This window comes from Taudactylus pleione, unplaced genomic scaffold, assembly GCF_031769625.1.
Source record: "Taudactylus pleione unplaced genomic scaffold, aTauple2 ptg000485l, whole genome shotgun sequence".
NCBI classification, from domain to species: domain Eukaryota; kingdom Metazoa; phylum Chordata; class Amphibia; order Anura; family Myobatrachidae; genus Taudactylus; species Taudactylus pleione.
Window position 1 is genome coordinate 888,389 of NW_028284887.1, and position 25,351 is coordinate 913,739.

At 44.1% G+C, this 25,351-nt stretch overlaps 1 protein-coding gene across 4 annotated transcripts in view; it reads left to right on the plus strand.

Moving 5' to 3' along the window:
* Positions 1-610: 610 nt before the first annotated feature.
* The window catches only part of SGSM2 (small G protein signaling modulator 2), a 483,760-nt gene continuing 459,019 nt past the window's right edge, over positions 611-25,351 (plus strand). For 3 of the 4 annotated variants that reach the window (XM_088449451.1, XM_088449450.1, XM_088449452.1), the window contains exon 1: positions 635-692. In XM_088449451.1, coding sequence (XP_088305577.1) covers positions 636-692 — 57 coding nt within the window. In that variant the 5' untranslated portion in view covers position 635. Of the gene's footprint in view, positions 693-25,351 lie in introns of all 4 variants that reach the window. The other variant, XM_088449453.1, reaches the window with a different exon arrangement.

Sequence of the window (25,351 nt, forward strand, 5' to 3'; positions counted from 1 at the left end):
TGTGCTCAAACCATGGATATCTCTAAAACCTGAACTGTTGGCGAGCCTTGAGGGCCGCGTTTGGGAACCTCTGTCCTAAGGTTTACCCACTGGCATGATAAATGAAATGTGACTACTGTGTTAATATTTCTTGTAAAGACAAACTCCACATAATGGTGAAGTACTGCATGATAGCAATTTATGACGGCACACTGTCTTTGCAATACAGAACATGCATTGCTGGTTATACATGGACTGCTGCCACATTTCCAAGATAAAATTAGCGTGTGAGCATCTTCTAACTCCATCACTACTTCATCATCACATCCCTCCCCTACGAGCTGCAGCCACTTCCTCCTCCTCCTGCCTTTACTGTCCGGTTGTCATAGGTACGGCGGGGACGCGGTGAGCCGGTGCACGGGCGGAGCTATAGTACAAGGGAGGACGGGGCTCTGGGAGGGAAGGTGGCAGCAGCCGGCCTTGTGACGTCACATACTGGGGGATGACAGTCCCAGCATCAGCAACAGCAACAGCAGCGGCAGCAGGGGAGCATAGGTGACCGGAGCACCATAGCCCAGCACCGGAGAGCGGGTCACCCACCACCACACGGTGACAACCATCATCCCCCCCATCCTCCTCTCACCTGCTCATGCACAATGAGCTGCTCAGATGACAGCACCAAAGAGAAGCTGCTCTGGAACGTCAAAAAGGAGGTACATGTAACATTACACACGTGTGCACATGCATCTGCTAACATACATGCACTTATTAGCGGATACTAGCAGATGTTTGCATTTACCATTCACCAAACAGAGGTCTCTATGACTATGTTCACGTTGGTCATTGTCTGTGCACAAGTCGGCATGTAAATACTGTATGCATTCAACATGATGTGTATGTGCTACAGGCTGCTAGATAAGGGTGCAGTATCACTGATCACTAGACATCCCTCTACATGTATGACATCCACACAAAGCTGTGGTGCTTCATTATCTTAACATCTAACTAAATATACATGCAAAGATTATATATATATATATATATATATATATATATAATATATGTGTGAGTTTGTATGATATATATATATGTATATATATGAGTTTGTATGATTTATATTTATATGTATATATATATATATAATCAGTCTTTTAGTCGCTACTTGTGTTCAAAGATTTGATTGATCAGTTTGGTACAGCAGTTTGAAGCTGGCATATGTGTGCAAATAAATAGAATACAATGTTTATTTAGACTATTCAGGCTTGTATACAGGAAGAGCAAAGGAGCATTTATATAGTGGAATTATCTGTGTATACTGTAGGTGACCATTTGCTTTGTGAATCAATGTGAATTACATTTTGTTGATGGTGTACAAGGGTGGATGGAAGATTAATTGTTAATTACTCAACTCCAGTTTCAGAAGCATGTACACATGCCTCATATATAAATCATATATTTTGTATGCTTTATCGCATATACAAAATAACTCACAATTCTTCTGTTATTTTGCAAATTTGTAACACAAACAGTAACTCATATTCTATCTGAAATGTCTTGGCTTTTTTTTTTCCTTAATGGAAACTGTTACACAGAAGAAAGTTTCGATAATGTATGCAAATGTGATTTCAGATTAACGTACATTATATATGTATAGTTCTGGGCATGCTACATTTAATAGTGTAAAAAATAACAATATAATTCTTTCAGAAATACAACTGACAGTATATTAATTTGTAATAGATCTGTAATATCAAGTCAATTTTGCATTCTGTTCACTAGATTTTCACACAGAGTCGAATAGAGCTGATTAAATAACAATATCTGACTATTGTAAAGTTCTTTTATGTCTTGTTTGAAATAATTTCCACTCTCACATGTTAGAATGAATAGCTGTGGGATAATCTGTTTTATAATCTGTCTAGTTATACTCTTTAATTCCTCCCATTATAAACTGTTAAGCTTAGTACGGTAGCAGTTTCCAAGTGTTCTACAAACGTTCTAGGCTGCAAGTGAATTTGATTTAATGAATGTGGTAAATGGTGGATTTTTGTGACCTGGATCATTACTGGCATAAAAAAAATCTGATAGTGGGTTTACGCGAGGTTGTTCTCATTCATCATCATGTCTTCTTGGGTATTGTCTTTCCCTCAATACTTCAGATCATTTACAGTATAAAACAAAATGGTAATGTAGTCTACAACTGGTATAATATTGCACAAATAGGACTTTAGGATGGCAACACGTAACTCTGACTGCCAGGTATGGAGGGGGCAAGCAGGAATATGATGCACAGTGGAGTCACTGGTAGCTACCTCAGAGCTGAACCACTCTATATTAAAAAAAGCTTTGCCCACAGACTGCCATGCATACAAAGGGTTCATAATGACCCAGGCATTGCGCCACGTTTCCCATTGTAACACACCTGATATATGCAATGCTTCTAGAAGGAATAAACATACATTGCTACAGTTGACGATAGATTCACATGTACTGTACGTGTGTTCAAATCTCTAATATGAAAGTATGTCTCCGTGTTCTAGAATTCCTCTTACTTTTAGAAATATGGGATTGTCGATATCTGTTAATACCTTTTGATACATTTGTATCACTTAGCCTTTGGCCCCTCTTTCTCTTTAAGTTGTGTATGTTTAGTTTTTGAAGTCTTCATAAATATATTCCCACATGGGGGCATTCCTTCCTAGCATACTTCTTTCTCAGCCACCCCCACCCCCCTCCTTTTCCACAACCTCTTTGCAAACCGTGAACCTAAGCATCCTCAATGGCAGGAGGAAGTGCATAGTAATTAGTGACTGAGTCTCCTAGGTGATGTCTAATAACCTGCAAACAGCGAGTTCATTAGTCTTTTGAAGTATGGAAATATAGATAGAAAACCAATACTTTAGTATTCTTGTTACCATTTTCTTAAAAAATTTCTTGGTAAGTACTCTCCCATACCTGCGTGTATTCTGCTGTACATGCGTGTATTCTGCTATACCTGCGTGTACTATGCTATACCTGCGTGTACTCTCCTATACCTGCGTGTATTCTGCTATACCTGCGTGTATTCTGCTATACCTGCGTGTATTCTGCTATACCTGCGTGCACAGTTGATTAGACTTGTTAGGATTGAGAAATGAAACAGAAACATTGTAGGTATTGTGTCAACACCATAAGTTCAATTTACTAAGGTGCAACAGCGCAGTACAAATGCTGTTCGTGCACTTTTTGCAGGGTGTAAATGAGCCTTAATGTAGGTGTAAAGAGCTGTGAAGTTTTTGTTTCAGTCTGATATCACTTAGAACCAAATATAAAGTAATGACATCTATGATAGCAATCCATCACAGTTCACATCACTCATGTAATCTTACACTGTCACTTTGCGTTATTAGGCATAAACATATATCTGTTCTACGGCATAATTTATATTTTTTTCAATTATGTTTGACTCTTTATTCTTTGTTTATATCTATACACATGATCTTTCTCTAGATATAACAATTTTCAGTAAGGATGAATTTGCTCCTATCATCTACACACGGTGGAGGTACTTTATGAATGCAGCCTTTGAATTCATTGGAAAAAAAATTGATCCATTAGATGATGTTGTAGTGAATTAACAGACTGCACTTTTATGAGTATTGTTGATTTAGGCAATAAAATAACTGCCTCAGGTGTGTTATGGACACATATTAAAAGTTTGTTCCAATTTGTAGATATGCCAAACTCCAGCAGATACAAATGAGCTCATATTTAAATATGAAATAGAACGGAACAGGTAATAGCTGATAAAACATTTATCTTTCCTTTCTCTTGAACTGCCAGCAGTCCATAACTGAAACATTAGGATCTTATACTGTATATGTACTAAGGGACTGCTATGGTCCAGGTGATTGTTGCCAGTTTGCCATAAATGGTGGCTGCTATCTTGTTGATTCCCAAATATTACTCAAATCAAAAGCTCCATAACATTTACTTTAGTGCTAATTTAGAAGGGAAAAGAGGCAAGGGCCCCAAATAAACTCTGCCAAACACTCAGTTATATGCTACTTCTATCAAACATCCAACCACATGCTACCGCTACCAAAAACCAAACCATGTGCATTTGTACAAACACCCAACTATATGCTACCTGTGCCAAACACCCAACCATATGCTACTGGTACTATACACCCAATCATATGCTATCTATGCCAAACACCCAACCATATGTTACCTGTACCAAACACGAACAATATTTTACCTGTACCAAACACGAACCATATTCTACCTGTACCTGTACCTCTACCAAATATCCAAACATATGCTACCTGTACCAAAAACCCAACTATATGCAACCTATACCAAACACCCAACCATATGCTTTTGGTACCATACACCGAATCATATGCTACCTGTGCCAAACACCTAACCATATGTTACCTCTACCAAACACCCAACCATATGCTACCTCTACCAAACACCCAGCCACATGTTACTTCTACCAAACTCCCAACCATATGCTATATATGACAAACAAACAACTGTATGCTATCTGTACCAAACACCCAACCATTGGCTACCTGTACCAAACACCCAACCATATGCTTCCTGTACCATACACCCTACCATATGCTACCTGTACCAAACACCCTACCATATGTGATATATACAAAATACCATATCATACACCCAATCATATGCTACCTGTACGAAACACCCAACCATATTCTTCTTGCACCAAACTCCCAACTATATGCGACCTGTACCAAACTGCATGCTAGTCAATCCAACTGTATGCTACCTGTACCAAACATCCAACTGTAGGCTACTTGTACAAAACACTCAACCATATTTTACCTGTGCCAAACATCCAATTATATGCTACCTGTACCAATTAAACAACCATATACTACCTCTACCAAACACCTAACCCTATACTACATGTACCAGACAACCAACTGTATGCTACCTCTACCAAGAAAAAAAACAACCATATGGTTACCTCTATTAAACAAATAACCATATGCTATTAGTTGATTGCAGTGAGTGACTACCTGAAACTGGAACTTTTCCAGTGTTTGTCTCTTGAAATGTTTTACCTAGAAATATTATCAGTCTTATTTTTCTTTAAATCAGACTACTGATGAATCTGGGTAAGTGGGAATAGTAATTTTTAACAGTGTTTTTTTTACCAATTATCGGCACCAAACAGGATTACTGGCTGTAGAAATGACAGACTATTACACGAGTGTCACAATTTTCTGTTTACAAATGATAGAAGCTAAATTCTCAGTGCAGTCTGTTAAGGCTCAGTGAGGTCATGTGCAAACCTGAAAAAGCACACTGCAGTTTTATACCTAAAGCATCTCACATGGCATGACCGGGATGCAGTTATACCTACAGCCGGGATCCTGACTTGCGAAATCCCAGCGCCGGAAAGCCACTACCCGGCCAGAAGACTGGCTGCGGAATACCGACAGTAGTGGACGTGCCGATCGTAAGTAAAGCGGGGCTGGTTAGGTCTTAGACTTGCAGGGAGGGGGGGGGAATATGGTTTAGGCATCACAGGGGGGTTAGGGTTAGGCTTCGAGACGGGGAGGTTAGGATTAGGTACTCCCGGAGGTGGGTTAGGGTTAGGCACTAAGGGGGAGAGTTAGGTTTAGGCACGAGTTAGGTTTAGGCACCAAGGGGGGAGGGTTAGGTTTAGGCACTAACGGGGAGGGTTAGGGTTGGGATGCAGGAACAGAGGGTTAGGGTTAGGGGGAGAAGGGGGGAGAGTTACCATACTTACCGGACCAATGTTGGAATTCTGAGCATCAAGATTCCACTGTCGGTATACTGACAGCAGGCATCCCGACAACCGGGATTTCATACTGATTCCGATTTCACCATCATACATATGTCCATTTTCATCTTCTTTAGTTCTGCTGTTAAAGCACACACTACAAATCATCCATTATTAGTAGTTCTATTAACCACCACTGAAATCCTTTCACCCATTAGATTAGGTCTTTATGAATGAATACTTAGGGGTAAATGTAAGCCTGCAGACTGCAGGGATCGGTGAGTCCCGTGCGAGACTGCCCAATGTTTTAAAGTAACAGTCATTTAAAAGGTAAAACCAGGTTGATTTTGCCTTTTAAATGACTGCAACTTTAAAACATCAGGAAGTCTCGCACAGAACTGGCTGATCCCTGCAGTCCCTTAGGCTGGGTACACACTAGGACGATGGATCTTTTAGCAAACCGATCCGCCGTTTTAGCGGATGATTGGTAAGCTATACATACTTACCAATCAACCGCTTAATGTGTATGGGCTGACAACACAACTGGGCAGACATTTAAATTTGCCTGCCCGGTTGAGATGTCAGTGTCTGTGGTCCCTGTAGCAAGTGTACGATACGTCGGTGGATCGGCCGCACACAGCCAGATGCACCAACATATCGCTGTTCTGCAGTGCTGACCTGATTGGGGTAAATTTAGTAAAGTGAGAGTTTTTAAAAGTGGAGATGTTGCCCCTAGCAACCAATCATATTCTAGCTATTATATTCTAGAAGATGCTAGTTAAATGTTAAGTGGAATTCGATTGGTTCTAAAAACTCTCACTTTAGTAAATATACCCCATCAGCGACGAAGTTGTTCATAGACATATTGGGTGTACACACCCGCTGATGCACTTGCAATATATATCGCATGTTGATAGAAAATGTAAGTGACAATCATTTTCCTAGCAAAATAAAATGCAGGACTACTGGCATTAATAATGCAATATAATAGGTCAATCCAGGTAAATGTCTTAGTGTAACTATGTAATTATTGTTCCTTTTCTTAATTAATTTTTCTATGCTTTATAGTGCGGTTTTTCTTGTCTTTCTTTGGATCAGCTAATGTTTCTGGATTGAAAGGTTGTACATAATGGGCATAGGTCATTTTTTTTACCCTAAACATCTATATAAATATGTAACATGTCCTTGATCTTAAGAGCTTTGCTAGACTTCAGCTTAATACAATGCCCCCACATTCACTACTAGAATAAAAGGACATCCATGTGAAATAGTCTATTCTTGTTTGTTGCATGAAGTAAGAATATTATATCTAACAAGTATTGTGGCAACACAAGGTCTGTTGCCATCATCACCATCACATCATGGCAATAGCAGAAGAAAATTATTTAAAAAAAAAAGTAACACTAAAGCATTCTTTCAATTTTTAATGGCATAAAACAGTTTTTTTTCCCTTCACAATTATTTTTTTAATTATTTTACTATACAGTATATTTTATATATTTTATTAGTGGAAGTAAAAGCAAGCCTCCTCTGAGACTGGAATATCTCCCAGGACTGACCCAGCAAAGCAATTACTTACTGGCCACTGTCACTATCATGTGGCATAACTCAGATTGGTAACTGTCTATGAAAACGATAGGTGGCAATAGAAAATCAATCTTATTGCCACCATATTGAAAAATACTCCTGCAATTATCATTAGGCCGGCAATTCTGCCCCTGAATAATACCTGTAAACTCCTTTTCCCGCATGTTTAAGAGCAGATTTAGGTGTCAATAGTATATAATAAGAAAGAAAGCAGGAGATATCTCCTGTTTTCCAGCTGCCAGCCTTCTTGCGATCCTTCTCCTATGGCTGGCCTGGCCAACCTGTGGCTCTCCAGCTGTTGTGAAACTACAAATCCCAGCATGCCCTGCTACAGTTTTGCTATTAGGGAATGCTAAAACTGTTGCAAAGCTTGCTGGGACTTGTAGTTTCACAACAAGCTGGAGAGCCACAGGTTGGCCAGGCCTGTCCTATGGGCTGGAGGAGATCCCAATTGTATCATGTCTTCTTTGCATTGTGCATGCACAGCTGGACAGCCACACATGCAGTAGCGTGTCCGGGTCACTTTACTTCTTACTGATCGCCAGAAAGGGCTCTTATTGGAGCCCCGTCCTGGTGATTTAGATTGGTACAGAAAAAGAAGCCTTATTGTCGCAATATGCAGTGATAAGAATTTTTCATTTTCTGAGTCTGGCCTCAGTATAATATATATGTCCCTATATCTGAATGCATAGCTTTATAATTGTCTGCTCACTGGCCTGGAGGTATGGTTTCAAGAATCAAACTATATGGTAGCTGAGGAAGTGAACCATTATAATTGGACAAAAAAAACAGATACATTATTAATCTGCAGAAAACACTAGAAATAGGGGAAAATGTCATAACGTTTTTTGGAGATCTATTTGTCAGGGGGTATCTCAGAGCATTGAAGCTGGCAACACAAGGAGTTCTATCTTGTGGCGATACTGACAATGATATCGGCCATATGGCCCAATATTGCCAAATGTGAGCCTGATAAATAAAATTATAATCTAGGCCATATCCATCATTTTCTAATTGCGCAAGTTAGTAAGTGTGGTTGGAAGATGATCATTGTGGATATATATGTGTGTTCATCTTCCACCTGTGCAGGATGCATTGTCGTCTGGAGTGGTCCATCCACTCTGCATGAGCACTGAACAAGCTAATCTCATCCAATGTGGTTAACATAAAAACTGCTATCACTTGGCGCTTGAGCCGAGTAGCCACTTTATGAGAAAATAAAATCTGACTTTCCTTTTGGAATTTACTTGACTGTACAGATCTAGGTTGTCTGCGCTAATTAGAATCTTCTCTTATTTTGCTTTCAGTGATTGGGTTTTATTTATTAGCAGAACCTATATAGGTGGCAGTGGCATGTGATGGAGGTTAGTCCACACAATGAATAACTTAACAAGGATTGGTTTATTAACCAGAATGAATGGGTTGCAGAATAACACAGGGTTAATGCAGCAGGCATACAGTATATGTAGCAGTTTCAACAGATCCAGCCAGTAACGTGCGGGGGTTAATACAGGTGGTGTGCTCAGGGACGCAGATGGGTGGGCACTGATTACACGGGCCGGGCTTAGCGGAGGGGCCTGGGTCAGATTCTGCTACGGGGTACAAATATTTTTGTTTTTCGGAGGGGGCATGGCCCTGCCTCCCGGATTTGGCCACCCCCCAGGTCCGGGCCACGTTCAGCTCTGCGTACAACTGTGTACTGTTAATACTGTGGAGTACTCAGTGCAACTAGCAGTGGTGACACAGTGGCACTTGCAGGGTCTCTAGCGTTGCTCACCTTCTCCACAGGCGATACACGTAGGAGCACATCCTTCCACAATGTAGGTTGGACCTGGTAGGCATGTTGACAAAACACACATGTGCAGTAACACATCTAGCTGGCCTGGGGCAGAGGTCGTGCTGAGATGCGACTCTGGCAGTACGGGGTTCTAGACTCCCGGCAGCTCAGAAGAGACAACGCAGAGAGCTCTCCTCCAACACCACCCCCTCGCTCAATGCTGTCTCTGGTTACATAGTAATACAAAACATCCCACATTTTGGATGTTTCACCTGTAACCAGAAACACAGGATGATATACAAATCAACATAGAATAACACATCAACATTTCAAATGCATTCCAGTTCACATTTTATAGAAACTCATTTAGTACTGTAGATGTGACGTCAGACCTTTGGTCAACATATCAGTGAGATTTACCTCACTATAGTTACATACATACATGACTAAAGTGCTGTCTACCAAGTGTTTTATGGCAATATGTTTAGACCGACCATGATGTTTAGTACGGGAACACAAATTAATGACACCTTTGTTATCACATCCAATGCTGACTGCGTCTTTTGGACTAAGACTTAACTCACACACACGGACTGCGAGTGCCGTGTTAAATTTGCGGCGGCTTTGCGGCCGTTTTAAATTTGCGGCAGCTTTCAAAAACCGTCCACTTTATAAATATAGCCTAAAGTCTCCTTCAGCCACGTCTCTCTGGCTATGTTTGTGAGAGCCTTATATTCTGCTTCTGTAGTGGACAAAGCAGAATATTTCCTGATGTTTCCTGCTAGCAGAACTGAAACAAGCCGCACCTGCCAAACTGAATAGGTATCCGTTGTAGGAACATCTGTCATTCTCATCCGATCCCCAATCTGCATCACAGAAGGTTTATGGGGCCTATTCATCAACACTAAAATAACGTTTTTAAGGACATTTTCCTTAATTAACGTTATTTTAGTATTCATGAACACACTTAGCGAAGGAGATATCTCCTTGCTAAGTCCCCCTGCATTAATTTCCACACTCCCCATACATTAGTATGGGGATATGGAAATTATGCTATTCATCAAATTCTGAAAATGATGTATTTTCGGAATTTGATGGAGTTACTATTCACCACTGTGAGGTAGCGAATAGCAGGTAACACTTACCTGTGTCAGCGTGTGCAGGTCCTCTGGCTCCTGGGGCTGTGCAGACACGTGTTCTCCCAGCAGAACACAATAAAGTTTAGAAAAAAAAGTTGTTTTTTTTTCTAAACTGTACTGTGGGCTGCTGGAAGAACACGTGACAGCACAGCCACCGGAGCCGAAGGCACTGCAGCGGGCAGGTAAGTGCGGGGACAGGTGAGCGGGGTTGGAGGGTTTGGGTGGTACACAAACTTACCGCCACTGTAGGCAGTGCTGCCCATGTGCTGACTTTACGAATGTAACAGCGCATGCGTAGAACGGATTCCAGCTGCGGTAAGTTAGTGTAGATAGAGATAACTATCTATTTCCCAAAAAGCTGTCATCGCAAAAATGACAGCTTTTTGAAATAGATAGTTATGGGGAGGAGGAATGATGAATTCCTCCGGTAATTAGGTAGAACTCCATGCGAGTTCTAAACCTAATTACCTCCAGAGAGTTTTAAGGTATGATGAATAGGCCCCACTGTCTCCAAACTTCCATTTCTAAGAAACTCTAGTTGTAAAGAGCTTGTACTCTTCAGGTATGTCAGTATACATTTAATTGCAGTCCAATGCTCTTTCCCTGTATTGATTGCAAATTAGCTAACACGACCGACTGCATATGTGATGTTAGGACGTGTGCCAACACTTGCGTATATTAAAGTTTTAATTGAACTTTGATAAGTAACTCCTTTCATTTCCTCTATATCAGGTTCTGTCGTGGATGCATAGCTTTGTTATTTTTGTGCTTTTATCAATTGGTATCCGCTCAAACAATTTTGATGAACATTGTTTTAATGTATGCTTGTTGGTCTATGGTAACACTGACAACATTCAAATTTTGCACAATTCTCAGACCCAGCAGTTGTTGGTCAAGTTCTTTTTAGTCTGAACCTGTCACTTAGCAACATTTTACTTGGGCTTTCTGGCTTTCTTGGCCTGAAAGCATGAAAGCGATAAATCATCTACATACACATCTGAATAAATATTACATTTTCCTTCCACTTACAGTATAAACAGTGATCAGTTTTAGAATGTACAAAGTCAGTTTCCAGAAATAAAAAGTCAAATTTCTTCAGCTAACTCCAGTGCTCGAAGTGGGGCGGTATACGGCGGTATGACATATCGCCACTTCCCGCCCCCACCTACTTTTTTGCCACTATAGAACATGTACCAGCGCTAGGATGGAATATGTGATCCCAGAGCTGGAATAGCTGCAGCATTGTGTGGAGATGTGTCCCGCTGCGGGACACATCTCGATCGGCACAGGTGGCATTGGGACGCAGCCAGGAGCTTTGGGTGCCGGGGCGACTGCTAGTTTAAAGTTAGCACCGGCTGCCAGCCAATCCCGGCTGGCGGACCGGCTGCTAATGGAAAGAAGACATGGCTTTCTGAATCCAGCACTGGCTGGCTCGAGGACTGTCTAACCAATGAGAAGCTGCCAAGTGGCAGCTTCTCATTGACTCGCGTGGGCGCTGGATTTAAAGAGCCGCCCCTTCTTTTGATTAGCAGTCGGTACACAAGCCCGGATTTGCTGGCGGCCACTGCCTCCCCTGCATAGCACATTATTGGTTATACTACATCTACCAGAAGGTGCTGCCTGGTACCTGCTGTAATGTCCCCCCTGGCTTCCACCCATCACAGGGTACTTACTATGGCCATGCCTCATGTGAGATTTATAATGTGAGCCATCAGTCTGGGAGCAGAGCAGCGCACTGCGGTGCAGCCAGGACCCGATGCTGGACATTGCTGCAGCCCTCTGAATAGTGCAGAGTAGACCAGGGCCTTTGCCACCATTCGGACAATCCTGCAGAGTGCACCAAAAAGTCTAGTTACAGCTCTGTCTGCTTGTGTTCCACAGCTTATAGCAACAAGAAGGGAAGGGGAAGGGAATTGGTGGTAGCACCTGGGAGGATTTACATTTTCATACCCCCACTTCTAAATTCCCACTTTGAGCACTGGCTAGCTCACCATTTAAGAAGACCAAATCAAAGTCTAGCTGGTACAGTAGCAAATCATGCATAGCAGATGTAGTAATTACCATACGTAACGTACTGTACCTTACAAAAGATGTACCTTACAAAAGATGAGAATCTCTCTCCATAGTCATTGCTGGATTTCTGTGTGTAACCCTTAGCAACAAGTCAGGCTTGTAGCGAACAAGACTTCCATTCGTATTTAGCTTTTTGCAGAAGATCCACTTATTTTTGACAGTTTTTTTGGTTGCTCTGCCTTTCTATAGTGGGCTATGTGACATTGTCATTCAAGGCTCTAAGCTCTTTGTCTATGGCTGTTTATTATTCTTCACAGTCGCAAATTGACTTTGCTTCTTGAATAGCTTGAGGTTCACAGCAATCAAAGTTAGCAAATTCTTCACTGTATCTTTTAGGTGATCTACCTTGGTTGCTTCTCATAGAGCTCCTGCTCTGTGATTGAGCGCTTATATCTGTGGTCTCTGGCACACTTACAGCTGTTGGCATATCTAGCATTGTAAAGTTTTGTCGAGTTGCAATATCCAGCATATCTTTAGTTGAAGCTGTCTCGTGAAACACTTTGCAAGCTTTTTGTTGTTAATGTCCAACAATCTGAATGCTTTCTTTACAACATCAAAGCATAATATAGTAGATGGATTTGGAATCCAACTTGCGGTTCTTTTCTTATCGACATATGCTTTACACTCAAAGACACAGAGATGATTGACACTTGGCTTTTCACTGGACCACGCCTCCAATTGTGTTTTAATCTTGACTGCCACTGTAGGTGCTCGAATCTTGAGATATACCACAATAAGGACTGTCTCTGCCCAGAATCTCTTGTCCAGACCTGCATCAGTTAGCATAGTCCATTCTCTTTCTACAATTGTTCTGTTTGCCCTTTCACTCATGTCATTCTGATCAGGTATGTATGCAATTTAATTGGTATTGGATGCCATTTCTCTTTAGAAAAGTAGCAAGATCTCTGTTCTCATATTCTCCATCATTGTCAAATCTCAGCACTTTTATATTTAGGCCTGTTTAAGTCTCCACCAGATGCTTGTATTCTGCAATCTTACTTGCTACTACACTCTTAGCTTTCAGGAAGTATACATGCATCATCCTTGTAGCATCATTTATAAGCATCATGAAGTAGCTCATTGACTCTACCTCCATCAGTCCAAACATCTCTGTGTGTACTAGTTCTAATGGTTCTTTAGCTCTGGATGCTGTCTTGGGGAAGGGCAATGTGTTTGCTTACCCTTCACGCAACTTTCACATTTTAGTCTTTCTGGATTGTTCATTGACATACCCACTACCTTGCCTTCTTGAAGCTCCTGTGCATTGTCATATCCTAGGTGACCCATTCTCTTATGCTATAGCTTCATAGACTGGTTGGAATCTGAAGCCACCATCGCATAACACAGTGTCTAGGATGTACATTTGTTGGTACCAGGTTGTTGTTGCAATTACAGTCCCTCTGTTATTGTGTACAACACACTGTCCCTCTGCGAATTGGACCTTGTATTGCTTCTTCTCCAATACACTGATGGCAATCAGATTGGTTCTGTGACAGCTTTTATTTTCAAACGCACAGTAATTGTCCCGACTTTTGTGGCATTTAGGAGTTTGTGCCTGATTCAGAGATGGACACTAATGCCGCCGCCTCCGCAAATTTGCATGCAGCGACTGTGTGCCAATATGTAAATATCGCAGCCACTGGGATGTATATTGAGATGCCCACCAGCAGCTTTGTAAATCCAAGCGACTGCTTAGAAAGACAGCATCAGGCGCAGATCAGTTGATAATAGGCCTTCTGAGTAACCCTATGTTCATGCAGAATGGTCACGGGAACTGAGACGTTGGAGCCTTTTTGACTGGGTACATGATCGCAGTCAAAGGCAGAGACACGGCCCGAACACGGTTGCAACATGTCTGCATTTGAGTCGCCATCCCCCAGTTGTCGCCCACAAACAGTCCCTGTCTGTCAATCACTTTGCGAATAAATTGTCACTGCGAGCGACATCAGTGATAAATTTGATGCATGGGCAGTCCTACTCAGATGCATGCGCAGACCACCGATAATCACTCAGCTGCGTGAACATCAGCATTGCGTCCATCTTTGAATCAGGCCCTTGATCAATTACTATTTATAGAACTAACCCCCTATCGCCCCTCTCCATATAATGTTTATGTTATTAATGACAGGGCGATAGCCCTATAGAAAACTCCTGCACTGAATAAATATATTTTTTTTTCAACAAGAGCATTTGAGAACCTTGAAGGTAAGTGAGTTTATCGGCAGTAGTGGCTAGTGATGGACTGGGGTAGGGATGGCCATCGATATACCATTGATGGTTAACCCGCGATTATTGATGGTTTTGAACTGATGGTTTGCAATTTTCTCTTTCCCCCTGGCGCAGGGACATGGGGTCCAACTCCACCCCCGACGTGACCTGCCTGGTGAGTAATAGAGCATGGATGGCCATAGGTGACAAAATGGTTCCATAATCTTTACCCTAACTGGCATTTGCCAGAATTGCCAGATGGCCAGGCCAGCTCTAGTAGATGCTCTTTAGTATGTAGTGTGAAGTGAAAATAAGCCATTTCATCAGCAAAAAGACCCATTTTCACTGGTAAAGGTAGATATGTGCCAAGCCCCATGGTCTAATTTATATCAATACAATGGTATTAGATAGAGGTAACATGGAACATGGAAAGCTTCCCCAGAAAGTCATCAAGCAAAAGGGAGTGAGGTTTATGTTTGATAATTGCAGCAGCACTAAAAACACATTATATATATATAATATATATATAGTCTTCCAATTAAAATTCAGTGATAAATAATGATAATAATAAATCCTGGTAAATGGCTCCTCCTCTGTAGTCTTTCAGTGGGGTGGTTTGCACCCATCCATCTGTTCCCCTGTTGTCATATGATGAAGTAGAACATTCGATAACAGCAGTTTTCATGTCAGATATAAACCCTTTAGCAGTGATGTGTCAACAACATCTGTTTGTTGTACTGGATGAGTAAGTTCCCTGATATCATCCTGACATGTATGAAGTTTGGAACATTCTGTGGCACAAAGTATATTGTTAAAACGTGACATGAAATATTGCTAACAGAACATTATTCTTCTTCTTTTAACCAGTGGATTTAGCTACAAAATAATATAAATGGAAAGAAGTGCTATTAATAGATACATTGTTTGAATATATTCAATAATGTCTAACAGCCAGAGACAATCTTAAATAGCTTATGTTGTGAGATCATATAACAAGGCACTTTTTATTTATTAGATTGCAGGTGACTGGAGTTCCGCCAAGCCGTAAACACTGCAGTACCACTTTTGACCAGCAGTCTTCTGTTCAGACCATACAGTATAGAATATTTTAATGTGGGCCCCTGTAACCCCCCACTTTTTATCACAGCATTGATATCAAGAATGTTCGTGAGCAGATATATGCCACATTTATTTTGCTTTTAATATTAATATTATGTATTCTATATGGGCACAAAAAGTACAGACAGTTTCTTTATTTTACTGCCACCATTGCTAACAATGTAGGTGGGAGAAAGTTGCAAATAACATATAATGTGTTGTCCCATGGGCAACAAGTTGGAAGACAACCTTTTATACTTGATAATTGAGGCTGTTAACACCTGCAATTTATTATATTTATATATTTCCTAATTGTATATATATTATACATACACCACGCATGTAACCAAAATGTGTCATTTTCCAGAAAAGATTTTCAAAGCCCGACTCCATCTTGTGAGAGTTTCCATGAACCAGGAAGAGTGTTATCAATTAAATAGGCACGAGCAATTAATGAGCAATTAAAGTATATCATGAGTGGCTGATTCCATATCTGCACGACACGGAAATAAACATAATCACAGATAATCAGAATATAATTATTATTATACTTTATTCATATAAAGAATTTTACAAACACTATACATCAGGGCCGCCGAGACACACTTAGGGCAAAGATGCTAGAGGAGACGTGACTAAACATGGTCATGGCCATGCCCACTCATGTACTCACTATACATAGTGGTGCAAGCCATGGGAGGGCCATGACTGGTCTGGACCCCCCAGACATGTCAGGTTCTGGGATCATCAGTATCCATATCTCCCCCTCTCGGCACTTCTGCTGTACATCTATATGGTAAGGGACTCATGACACAAATAAATTACTTAGTGACATGCAACAGAAGATGAAGGAATTAACAATCAAAGAGGTGTAAGGACAGGGGCAGTTTAAGAGAGGAGGGAGCCCGTGTGCAGACTACTCTGTGTGGGCTCCCTCCTCTCTGTGGTGCATTGTGCCAGAGTCTACTGCACATGCGCAGGTCTCCAGTAGGGATCCAGTCAAGATGCTGGCGGACGGGATGCCGGATGTCACGATGCCGACGCCAGAATCCCGACGCTCATCAGAATGCTGACTCTGGCATCTCCAAGGGATGAAGATACCGACGTTGGCATCCCGACCGCCGGGATCCCGAAGGTAAGTATGCAGGTTAGGTTTAGGGTTAGGCCGGGGATGGAGGGGTTAGGTTTAGGGATCTGCCACGGTGTGTTAGGGATAGGCACCGACCGGGGAGGGTTAGGCTCCGAGGAGGGGGGGTTATGGTTAGGCACCATTGGGGGAAGGTTAGGGTTAGGCACCGCCCGGGGGCGGTTAGGTTTAGGGTGCGGGAAGGGATGGGGGTTAGGTTTGGCACCACTGTGGGGAGGTTAGGGTTAGGCAACACAGGGAGGAGGGTTACGGGGGGGGAGAGGGGGAAGCTTAGGTTCACCGGTATATCATACCGATTCCCTCCGGTAACATGGTGCCCACACCATGTTACCGGGGACACCGCTAGTGTTCATGCGCAGGTCTCTGGTAACATGGCGCCCGTGCCATGGTACAGGGGACACCTTTCCTGCGCATGCGCAAATATCTGGAAAATGTCCGCCACACCATTTTCTCAGTGATTTGCGCTGCAGTGCCGATGCGGAACTCCGGAGAGGTAAGTATTAAACATGGGTGCACCCATTATAGATACGCCAATGTTTAAGGAACAATTGAAACATAAATTACTGGAATAACACTGCTGGTGAGGAAAGTGTTTATGGCTAGTGTAAAGCTGGCCACACACTAGACCAACTTACATCCAACCAGCCAACTTGTTGATTGGTTGGAATGAAAACCTGGTAACGTATGTGAATAAATGATGATCAGCAATTTTCTCCTAAATGCCAGAAAACAGATGAAAATGGTCGTTAGACAAGTTTGTTGTTTGAACAAATAGTTTAGATCAAACATTTAACAGTTTTGGTCCATTTTCCAGCGTTTGGGAGCAATTTGCTGATTGTATTCCTTACCAGATTTTCATTCCAACCAATCAACTAGTTGGCTGGTTGGACAGATAATCTTTAGATGTGTGGCTAGCTTTAGGCTGTAGTATTATCAGCTATCATTAAGGAAACATTGGTGTCTGTCATTTCTGTGCAGCTACTAGTGATGGGTATGGATAGACTGAGAGACAGTGCGACAGTCAGCTGTTGGTAACCGTAACTGTTCTTCAACTTTTTTCTTAACTAAACCTACTTGTCTTCTGGTTCTAGAGTAAGCTGCACTTTTATACTGCATGGACACTCTTATGGTTATCCAACAGTTTGTAGTAGCTACAGTATGTGTAGTCCAGTGTTTTTCTTTCACATCATTCATGCTGCTAACAAAACATCACAAAATATAATATTTTTTAAAGAGCAAATATATTTTCATTGCATTGGATGAGCAAAGATGCATTATGTGCACATTTATCTTGATAACTAGCTGTGTCGTCCAGCCTAGAGATTGTAGGTATCCTCTAAATATAAATTAATTTTTTTTTTGTAGCAGTGTTCCTTTAATCTCCTGATTGTTGCTGCTGTATTGTTATACCAACTGTAAGTGGGTGGGCACAGGAGATAGAAATTCCTAGTATTCATGATCAGCACTTCCTTCCATTGCTGTTTTCACTAAAACATACTTTGTTGTAGCTGTGATCAGTCTCTTCCATCCAAGTGTAGCAGTAGAAGATCTTTAATTTATTCACATGCATAAATTATGGATCCAATAGACTTGCTTCCTTCAGGACTACTTTACTTGTCTCAAACAGAGCTGTAAGTACCGTCCAAATAATTACACTTTTATTTCAGAGAAGTTATCGGGATTCACTGGTAAGATATACATTTTCATTATATACTGTATCAACAGGTTCGGACTGGGAGACCGGGTAATTCCCCGGTGGGCCCCACTGCTTTAAGACCCCACCTCTTTCTGTGAGAGGGTGGGGCTTAGCGAACTGCAAACTAGGGACACTGTCTAGTATGTTCTGTCAAATTCCCCCCAGGTTGCCCAGTGGGTCAAATTGCTGCTGTCATGATCGTGGCTGGCCACTACCGCCTGTAATACTGTCTCTACTCTTTCTCCATTGCCTTAAGCTCCATCCCTTTTCCTCCGTGGGTCTCTGCCCATGTCCTTCAACCCTGTCTCTGTCCTCCTCCTCTAGCCTCCTCCCGTAGTCCCTGCCCCAACCTCTCATCTACCTGCCAGCTTCTGGGTGTATCATCCACCTCTGGAGCTCCTCTGCAGTGTGCGGAGTCCAGGCAGCTTACTTCATGGTGAGGTACTGAGGTACTGTAAGTGCATAGTGAGGGTAATAGGTAAATGAATGCAGTATGGGGGTGCGGAGGATTAATGTTATTGTCACCTGGGGGTGTGCTTATGTTCATTTTAATGGGATGGGGGTGTATTAATATTATGAAGGTATATTGTTGATATCAGGATGTATAGTAGGGGTGGATTGGGATGGAAAACCAGCCCGGGAAAAGTCTGTTGAGGAGATGGGTCTGCTGAGGAGAGTAGGATACTCCCTCCTTTTAGGGCCTGGAGGTGCTTTTTCAAGCCGCTGAGGGGAGCAGGGTCAGCAACAGAAATCTTAGTGAATGATACACCGTCCATCCCTCTGCACTAGGTACAGGCCAGTCAGTTTGGAAGTCTTCTCTTATCTATATGGTGGTTTCTCTACAACGGGGAACCTCTGAAGAATTTGAGCCTCACTGAGCAGCGTCTTCAGCTGGTATTCACCATTTATGTAGATCACACTGTCTGGAAGATGTCTGTTTACGTAGAAATATAACCAATGTCATCATCATAACCAGATAATGTATAGCAACAGATGTTTTTGTGCAAGACAAAATGTGAATTTCCCTGATCAAACAATTTCTGTGTCTCTCCAGGCCCCGTGTTACTCCAGACCCCCTTACGTCTCTCCATCCTCAGGCCCCTTGTGGTTCTCCAGGCTGCCTGTGTCTCTCCATCTTCAGGCCTCCATGTCTCTCTCCTGGACCCCATATGTCTCTCCAGGAACCTTGCGTCTCTCCATACCCAGGCCCAAATGTAGCCCTCATTCCCCAAGCCCAGTGGCGTCACAAGAGGGGTGCGGTCCGCACCAGGTGTCATCTTCCAAGGGGGCGACACCAAAATCCGACTCATCCCCGCACCCCGCTCAGCAGAGCCTGCACTGCAGGGAGGCGCCAGGCTGGAGAGGCGCTCTCCCTGCAGCAGCTGCTGAGACAATTTTTACTTCTGCCGGCTGCCGCTACGCCTGTCACACTGAGACCGTCAGCGGCAGCCTACTATACAGTAAGTGCGGCTGTGCTCTTCATATAGTCCCCTCCATGTGGGGGGGGGGGGGTGGAGGAGCGCTAGAGGCACGGGGCTGATTACCTACTGTAAACAGTGTAAAGACGATCAGCCTGAGTGAAGCCGCCGGGGTGGATGGCAGCTGAGCTTCTGCTCCTCCTCTCTTCAGTGAGTCAGCTCCCTCCCTGTCTGACAGATCGTCACGCTGGGAACAAGCAGGGACAGTCTGCAAAACATTTGCCAGTTTACAAGTGTATTCAAATACTGTTGATTACACTTGAATACTGACAAGTAGTTTGTACACTGTCCCTGCTTGTTCCCAGCTTGACCCTCTGACCTCCCAGTCAGAGAGGATGAGAAGGAACTGAGAGACAGCATGCAGTGCAGCAGCCAGCACAGTGACTCTGGGGGTCATTCAGACCCGCTCGCGAGCGCAGGACGCTCACAAGCGGGTCGATGTTACCCCAATGCGCATGCGCACGATGATCTCTGCATTATCTGGTGGTTACTACGATGCTCTCTGCATTATCTGGCGGTTACTACGACGCTCTCTGCATTATCTGGCGGTTACTACGACGCTCTCTGCAGTATCTGGCAGTTACTACGACGCTCTCTGCATTATCTGGCGGTTACTATGATGCTCTCTGCATTATCTGGCGGTTACTGTGACGCTCTCTGCATTATCTGGCGGTTACTATGACGCTCTTTGCATTATCTGGCGGCTACTACGATGCTCTCTGCATTATCTGGCGGTTACCATGACGCTCTCTGCATTATCTGGCAGTCACTGTTACACTCTATGCAATACAATAGGGGGCATTACTTCTGGGGGTAATATTATAGGGGGCATTACCACTGCCACTGTGGGCGCTATTAGGGGGCATTACTAATGGGGGTACTACTACAGGGAGCATCACTTTTGATGGCACTACTACAGGGGACATTACTACTGAAGGCATTACTACTAGGGGCACTACTAATGGGGCATTACCACTGGGGCCATTACTACTAGAGGCATTTCTACTGAGGGCATTACTATTGGGGTCACTACTATAGGGGGCACTAATACTATAGGGGGCACTACTGTAAAGGGCATTACCACTACCACTGGGGGCACTATTAGGGGGCATTACCACTGGGGACATTGCATAGGGGCACTGCATAAGGGGCACCACTACTGGGGGCATTGTGTAAATGTGTCTGCTGGACTGGTATTTGGTGAGAGTTTGCGGAGCTGCGCATCAATTTATTTTTATTTTTTTTGGTGGAGGGGGGTATCACCATGAGTTATAGCACTAGGTGACACCAACCCTAGTGACGCCCCAGCCCCAGTGTATGTCGTCCTCAATCCTCAGCACCATTGTGTCTTAGCCCCATTCCCCCAGACCCAGCGTGTCTCTCAACCCCATTCCCCCCCAGACCCAATGTGTGTCTCAGCCTCAGTGTGTGTCTCAGCCTCATTCCCCCCAGCCCGTGTGTCTCAGCCCCTGTGTGCCCTAGCCCCAATGTGTGTCAGCCTCATTCCCACCAGCCTGTGTTTGTCTCAACTTTGCCCCCCCCCCCCTCCCCGTGCAGCCACCACCTACTTGCAGCTCCGCTGCTTGTCTCAGCCAAGGTGTCACTATGCAGACTGCTGTCCTTGAAGTAGGGTCTGGGAGTAGGGCCAGGCCGCAGAGGGTCTGGATGAAGGCGGAGCCATCAGTGGTGACTAACAGGCTCCGCAAAGGCTTGTGGGAGGAGCCAGCAGCTCCCCTGTCAGCCTTTTTTTAAATTTGCCAGCAGCATTTGCGCATGCGCACCATAAGTTGTACAGCTGCCCGATTGGAGCTGAGTTCCGATCATGGCAGTGGGGGTGGGTAAGTGCAGTGCGGCCCGGTTTCCCGGTGGTCCAATCCGCCCCTGGTATAGGCTTGTGCGAGTGGGCTGGAGACCGTCGCTTATCGTGACCATCGGGCTTGCGACGAGACCCTGGGGTAGGGTATAGCTGCCACAAGCCTGAGTGGACTCCATCGCATCAGATGTGATCACACCAGGCTGAGCTTTCCCTGACATGGTTGCATCTAATGCAGGGGCGTTTCAAGAGAGGAGGGGGCCTATGTGCCATCTCCATCATGGGCCCCCTCCTCTCAGTCCGGCAGCCGGCAGCGTACTGAGCACAGCACGGCCAGCGCCGCACTGATAGACTGGTCACTAGAGTGTGCCGAGAATGAATAGCGCATGTGCAGGTCACCAGGAAAATGGCTGCAGTGGCTATTTTCCCTGGACTGCACATGCGCAAAATGACTTGAAAATGGCCGCAGAGAGGTAAGTATAATATGGGAGCAATGTGTGCACCGCACACCCTTCACACATTATAAATATGCGCCTGACATTATGATGCGACCATTCAGAAACGCACACTAGGCGGCTGTGGGAAGTTAATCTTCCCTCAGATACTTATATCAGAGGGATCTCCCGGTCCCTTTGCAACTGCGGCTCTGCCTCCAATTACTCCCGATCACTGCTGGCGACAGTAATCGGGTAGACCCATGGCACCCACAGTTCTCCGCTCAGCCCTGCACTGCAGCCGCTGCTCCAGGTAGCCGTGGCTCTGCCCCCAGTGTCCTAATTCATGTGGCTATAGCATGGCCGAAATTAGGATATTTGTCACCCGGTTCAAGGTAGCATTTTGCGACCCCTCCATTCCCGTACCTGGATTTTGTCCTTGCTCCTCCATAAGGCAGTGCACTATTCAAGCGTCCCTGTAATGCCTATTACCAAAGTGTCACTTACATATTTGCCTGACACCATTTTATGCCCCACATTAAGGCTTCTAATTACTTTAAAATTACCTGCTCATTGTCAGGGGTTTTATGCTCATTGCCAGGGGGTTACATACTCGTTGCCAGGGGTTTCACGGGCGAAGAAGCAGCTTTCAGCATCTTCTCCCGGCACTTACACTGGCCTAACAGACACTAGAGGTCCAGTAAGGACCTCTAGCATCTGCCTCCTCCTTGGCAGCGGCCATTTTTGGATGGCCATTTTCTGACTCTCCAGCCCCCAAGCCACCGTGAGTCATCCCTTTTTCACCCCCTGCATTCCGGCACCCAGTGCACGTGCACCTCTAGCCCCCCCCTAGTTGCGGCCCTGGCTATAGTGATCAGGTAGCCCCGCAGCACAGAGAGTTCCCCATTCAGCCCTGCACTGCAGCAGAGGCTGCCAGTGTCCCAATCATTGTGGCCACAGTGATTGGGTAGCCCCGTGGCACCGCAGGTCCCCTGCCCAGCACAATCTGCAGCCACGGTTCCAGGTAGCCACGGCTCTGCCCCGTGTCCCGCCGATCACAGTGGCCACAATGATTGGGTAGCCCCGCGGCACACAGAATTCCCCACCCAGTGCTGCACTGGAGCCATGGCTACCTCTGCCCCTAGCAGCCCCGCTGCACAGTCAGTCCGCCGCCCAGCCTGCCCCCAGTGTCCCAATCAGCATCTCCCAGAAACTGCTGCTCCACTCTGCCCCCAGTCAGTGTCCCCTGATCAATGCTGGCCAAAGTGATCTGGCAGCCTGCTCAGGGTCCCCAGATCAATGCTGGCCAAAGTGATCAGGCAGCCTGCTCAGGGTCACCAGATCAATGCTGGCTGAAGTGATCAGGCAGCCTGCTCAGTGTCCCACCTAATGGTCCCTGCAGCTACATCTTGTCCCCTCATTCCCTACACTACTAACACAGTAAATAATTTAGTTTTTTGAAACTATAAAACTATTTTTATTAAAAATGTCCCCAAAAATGTCGATTATTTTTTCTTTTTCCCATTATCACATTATGTAAATAATGGCTATTAAACTTGATTTACCATTATAAAAAAAATATATTGAATCAGGTTTAAAGAGCTATTGTTTACATAATTTGATAATAAACATAATGGACAATTTTGGGGAAATTTTTGGGAAAAATATTAGCCAGTTAAGTGGTTAAATAAATATTTTTTGCTATGCACTGTATACCAATATGCCTTATTAGGATTTCAAATATATTTCTGCAAGTTTTATGGATATTACTTGTGGTGCTGGTCTTTTGGCATCATGTCGGATACATTTTAATGTTTGTGTGTGTGTGTGTGTGTGTGTATATAAATAGACATATGAGTAAGATGGAACCTACAGTATTGCACTATGGGCCTGATTCAGAGCTGCTCGCTACATGCGATCGCTCGCATGATGTGTATGCAAATTGCGTAGGCAATGCTACCGTGCTGTATTTCTTAGAGAGCGATCACATAGTGTATGCAGACACCCACCAGCCTGTTTTAAGATGCCCACTTGTGCATGTCATGTCCAGGAAGTGTATGCAGCCATCGGTACATCGGAAGTAATCGCAGCGCTTGAGGTTGACCATACCCTGCCGCAAGCACTGCGAGCACTTCAGTGTAAAAACAAGCCAGGTGACGTGTACTATGATGCGGTCTTATAGTTATGCACATCTCTAAAACGCCGTTGAGATGCTCAGACACACCTGCGTTTGCACCTCCACTTCCCCGTTTTTAATAGCCAGCCCCTGTTACCACCTACAAATGGCTTCCCCTGTCACTCACTCTGCTGGACTGTCTATGTGCAGTGAGCGAATGCATTGTGAACTTTTGCTAAGGTATGCACATGCGCACAATACATACCACCGGTAGCAGCGAGAGTATGCATCTTAGCGAGTGGGTCTGAATCAGGCCCTATAAACTAATAGGGTTGTAACTAAGAAGTGCAACTTACCCCACTGCCAAGGGTCACTACTATCGCCACTACCAAATTTGTGTGTGTGGGCACCAGTGTGGTCTCTCGTCTAGGGCAGTAAAATGTTTAGTTACAGATTTTTAACTGTAATCTGCTGTATCCCAGTCGCATGCTTTAAACTGTATAATACTAGAATTGTTTTTTATTTATATTTAATATACTAGCTGAAGTACCCACCGTTGCCCGGGTTTAAATCTTCAAGTTATTAAGTTAGGCATCCCAGACCAATTTCCACCCCTCTGTGAAGTTTTCATCCAAATCCATCCAGTGAAAGGCCCAGAACATGCTCCCCGGGTCAATGTTCTGCCCAGAGTACACCAATGGGAGGTCCGATCGGGTCCTCAATCCCCTAGTATGTCTTCTGGGATCCAGTGTTAGCACTTGGTGAAGTTTTCGTCCAGATCGATCCAGTGGAAGGCTCAGTACAGGCTCCCCGGGTCGAAGTTCTGCCCAGTGTATACCAATGGGAGGTCTGACCGGGACCCTAACCCCCTATAAACCTGGCCAGAATCTAACTGGACCACCTCAGATTGGTTTCATCCCATTCGGTGCAGGAGTGTCCAAATGGGATGTCGTTAATAGACCAGCGGACGCAATACCGCCGGTCTAAATCCTGACACGACCTGCCCAACAAGGCACTTAAGATAGGCATCGAAATGCCGACA